Source organism: Anguilla anguilla, chromosome 9 (assembly GCF_013347855.1).
Source record: "Anguilla anguilla isolate fAngAng1 chromosome 9, fAngAng1.pri, whole genome shotgun sequence".
Lineage (NCBI taxonomy): Eukaryota > Metazoa > Chordata > Actinopteri > Anguilliformes > Anguillidae > Anguilla > Anguilla anguilla.
In genome coordinates this window covers 53,511,262-53,515,497 of record NC_049209.1, presented here as the reverse complement: position 1 = coordinate 53,515,497, position 4,236 = coordinate 53,511,262, and the positions used below count along the sequence as shown (strand labels likewise).

General features: G+C 45.5%; 1 protein-coding gene across 1 annotated transcript in view; it reads right to left on the bottom strand.

The window, feature by feature from the left end:
- Positions 1–2,488: 2,488 nt before the first annotated feature.
- The window catches only part of srrt (serrate RNA effector molecule homolog (Arabidopsis)), a 13,057-nt gene continuing 11,309 nt past the window's right edge, over positions 2,489–4,236 (bottom strand). Inside the window, exons 16-20 of the mRNA XM_035433167.1 lie at positions 4,230–4,236; positions 3,934–4,090; positions 3,622–3,714; positions 3,325–3,421; positions 2,489–2,899 (exon numbers count right to left, since the gene is read on the bottom strand). The exon at positions 4,230–4,236 is cut by the window's right edge and continues 187 nt beyond it. Coding sequence (XP_035289058.1) covers positions 2,824–2,899; positions 3,325–3,421; positions 3,622–3,714; positions 3,934–4,090; positions 4,230–4,236 — 430 coding nt within the window. The 3' untranslated portion in view covers positions 2,489–2,823. The remainder of the gene's footprint in view (positions 2,900–3,324; positions 3,422–3,621; positions 3,715–3,933; positions 4,091–4,229) is intronic.

The window sequence follows — 4,236 nt, the reverse complement described above, 5'->3', positions numbered from 1 at the left end:
CAGGCTATAACAGTGATCACTGGTTTTGGGAGATTGTCATGAACAGGTTATAACAGTGATCACTAGTTTCTGAGATTATCATAAACAGGTTATAACAGTGATCACTGGTTTTGGAGACTGTCATAAGGAGGTTATATAAGAGGAAGTTAACCCTCTCTTTCTGTCTCAGTTTACTGGTCTGAAACAAATGAGGGTCGTAACAGAAATAAATATGGGAAGAAAGGAAAGAACAGAAATTGAATGAAAATGTGAATGAATGAAGCTTTGAAAGACATAGGGGTGCTGGTAAGAAAGGAGTTTGAGGTGTGGGGGCGCATGAGAGAACTGGGTGGAGGGGTGGGGTGGGGTGGGGTGGGGGGGGGGGGGGGTGCCAGGAGCCACAGAATGTAGGGGTCAGGTGACTTGTGATGTCACACAGTGAGAACTCTATAAAACCTACAACCTCCACACCAGGCACCTTACACCCAGCGCACCTGCACTTACTGCAGCACTTAAAAATTCTGCTAGAAGGACTGCACATACGTACTCGAATAAAGACCCTGACCCTACAGTATCTCCTCTTCAATCCAGCTGGAAATTCTTCATTGAAGATCACTAATTTTTTCGTTTTTTAAAGGAGGGGGATGAATTCTTTGTCCTCCTCTGCTTCTTTGTCATCCCCCTCTTCCCTTCAGCTCTTCATCCTTCTTGTGTGGGCCGGCCAGGTCGAACCCAGAGCCAGGCTGCCTGAACCGGACCAGCAGGTGAGGAGTTAACTGTATCTGTTGTTATCTCAAGTCCGTATAAGCTGTACGTTATCCAAGCATGTGTTTTTTATTACGTTTAAAACCTAAGGGTACAGGGGATATTATTTATTCATATTAATGTTAATTTCATTACCAGGTCAGTCTGCATAAGAGCATCTTTTAAATGCCAGTAAAGTTAAAGCCATGTATTTAAGCCTAGATTCTGTTAAACTGAGCCAGTACAGTATTTTCCTGCTACTTTACCCTGATCTGATTGGCTGTCGCACGTTGTCCTTCCGTAAAGATCCTCTATGATGAGCTCTTGACCTCACACGTCGCCTCTCTTCTCCTGGCCTCGCCCGAGGTCAGCGAGAGGTCAGCGCAAAGCCCCGCCCCCACACTGGAGGGTGGGCGTGGCTTGAGGCAGGGGCTGGGGCCCCTCTCAGTCTCCGCCTATAGGCCAGCCTGGCCACGCCTACACCTCAGGTTCATGGGACAGCAGACCAGGTTTAAGGGGAGAACCAGGAAGAGCTCAGAGGAGGGGCTGTTCCAAGCGGGGGGCGCACAGCACTGGAACCAGCAGAACCGCGAGACTACGGGGCTACTGACCACCTGGGCACAGGCTGAGGTAACAGGACAGCCAATCACAACCAACAGATTACGCATATATTATTGTTCAACTTTGTAAAGTTCATACATACTCATCAACACTCTTTACAGCACAGAACACACACACATGCACGCGTACACGCAACACATGTAGATACACACACACCTTTACTGAAGGATCTTGTGTCAGTCAGGGATCTATGCAGTCTGTATGCATGTGCTTGTGTGTGTGTGTGTGCGTGTGCGTGTGCTTGTGTGTGTGTGCGTGTGCGTGTGTGCATGATGAGCAGCAGCCAGTCATGCTGTGTGGCCCATGGTGACAGTTTCCTCTCCATTTCCCCTTTCGGACCAAGGAGATTTAGGATGAGGAGGAAACGACCCCATGCAGACCTCACAGACGGGATGCTATCAGCTATAGCAGAATGAGCTGTGAGAGACTACACCACCGCTCACAGACCTTCCGTTTGCCGTTAAGCGCACCGAGATGTGGTCCATCCCAGCAGGAAACTGCACCAGTACAACGTGGTTTGAATCTTAAATCCCGCTAACAGACATGAATGCACCGTGCAGCTCATAGCATGAGACTAACAGTGCAATAAACCACATTAGAATGTGCTGTACACACATCTGCAACCACAAATGTAAGGTCAGTGTAGTCTAAAAGTGCCTATTGGGTAATGTAGTCAAAAAGTGCTTATTGGGTAATGTAGTCTACAAGTGCTTATTGAAAACAGTTTATATTTTTTGCTGTAAGTGTAATTTGATTTTGTCAATAAAATATATTTATTAACACAAGGAAAAAAACCCATGGATGACTCAATAATGTAATAACTTTTCAATGACAATGTAATAACCAACCCATAACATAATAAAAAGTTGCACATTTACAATGTCATCCAACCTTGTAATATCTAAAACAAAACAGTTACGTTGAAAAGTGAGAAAACACCATTGGCTGCTCAGACCAGGAACATACTGATCAAGCAGCAGCCTAATATATACAAATACTGTGTGCGTATGCGCACACGTATGTGTGCTTGTGTATATTCACACACGTGCTGGTGAGAGATTGGATACAGAGGACCACAGGATGGTCAGTGTTCACAAAGTGGGGGGTGGGGGGGCAGGGGTAGTGCAAGGAAAAAAATCTCAGCTTTTCATTTTCAAAACCACCAGAGTCACCTCACGTGGTCCAGATATTTATTTAGATTGCAAGTAGGAAATAAAACAAAGTAACAGCAACAAAGAATCTGATACTTTCCGTAGGAGCCGGGAGATAATACTGTAGGTTGCCCCTGGAGATGATCCAAACACAAACTGGCAACTAGGGATGTGACATGGCACTCTCCCTCTGAAAGACTACAAATCCCAGAATCCTGAAGTGTGTGGGGCAGGCAGCGGGAGGGGCTTAACAGTTCACAAAACAATAATAATAAAACTTAAAAATGTAAAATAAAAAAAGGAATTAAAATGGAAAGGATAAAACAATTTAAAAGAAGTCGACATCTTCGGGAGCGTCCAAGTCGCGATATTCGATGATGTTACGAGGGTCTCCACGGATCATTCTGGAAGAAAAACAGTGTGCGGGTGGAGAGTTATTTTTAATACACTTTGTAGCTGATTCAATGCCTGCATATTAAAGTCTGTTAATTGCTTTTTCCTGCCTTCAGTGAATCCAAACTTTAAAAAATAATACCTTTTAGAAAATGTTGAGCACAAAAAAAAACATGCTTAAAAAAAACAAATTCTTGAATTTTAGCCGATGATTGATACTAGTTCTCAAAACGCTGCTTTTCACTGCTTGTGAAAGAATGCCATAATAACAATAATAATGACAAAAATAAATGATTTATTTTAATAAATCCATTTACTTGACTGATATTGGATGTGTGCATTACCACAAACGGACACAATGAGCAAAACAAATCAGAGCTGCAATACCACCCCAGACCAGAGGGGGCCCGTTAAGTTAGCAATGGAAGGTGCCTACCTGTTTCGCGGCTTGCCAGGATAGCCTCCCTGACCACGGAAGTTGTCATAGTTACCCCTGCCACCTCCATATTGGTTAGGAGGGTAGGGAGGGCCTCCTGGGAAGGGGAGGGGGTGGAGAGAGTTGTCATTTGAAATACTGATCTTCCTCTTTTAATTAAGAGTGATTATAATTATTCATTATAAATTTATTTTTCAAACACACGCGTGCGCGCACACACACACACACACACACAGTAACTGTGTGCACCACACTGAATCAGGACCAGGAGAAGGAAGAAAGATTTAAGAATCTTACCTCCGTACCCGAGGACTGGTGGGCGGGGCTGTGCGAATCCTAGCAGCCCCTGGGGGGGCTGGGGAGGGAAGGGTAACCCTGGGGCCAGCACTCCTGGGGAGGGACAGGGAGGGGGAGGACAGAGTGTAAGACGATGCAGTTTTTCTGGTTGCCAAGGTGGAGTGTGTGAGTGCGTGTGCCGGAGGGCTATTATGATGGTGTGTCCATGTCCTCATCTATACATTTAAAGCATAGAAATCTGCAGAGATGAAAGGTGTGAAGTACATAAATCCATTATTATTATTATTATTGGACATTAGGGAAAGGCCTCACCCTGGCCTGGGCCCGGGGGTGGCGGGGGCTTGATTTCGGGGAGTGCAGGCCTCTTGGCGTCCATCAGGAAGTTGTTGAAGAAGACAACCTCCTTCTTGACCTCCTCGATCTTATCGCCGTGCTTGTTTAGGATGTGTTTGCGCACAAACTCTGGGCCCTGAGGCAGCAGTGAAACAGTTAAACACACATCAGCATCCGAGCGGGACTGTCAAAATTTAATACAGGACACGCGCACACACACAGCATACTCTCCGTCTCTCTCACACTCACACTCGCACACAAACACATGAACGCACCTTGAAC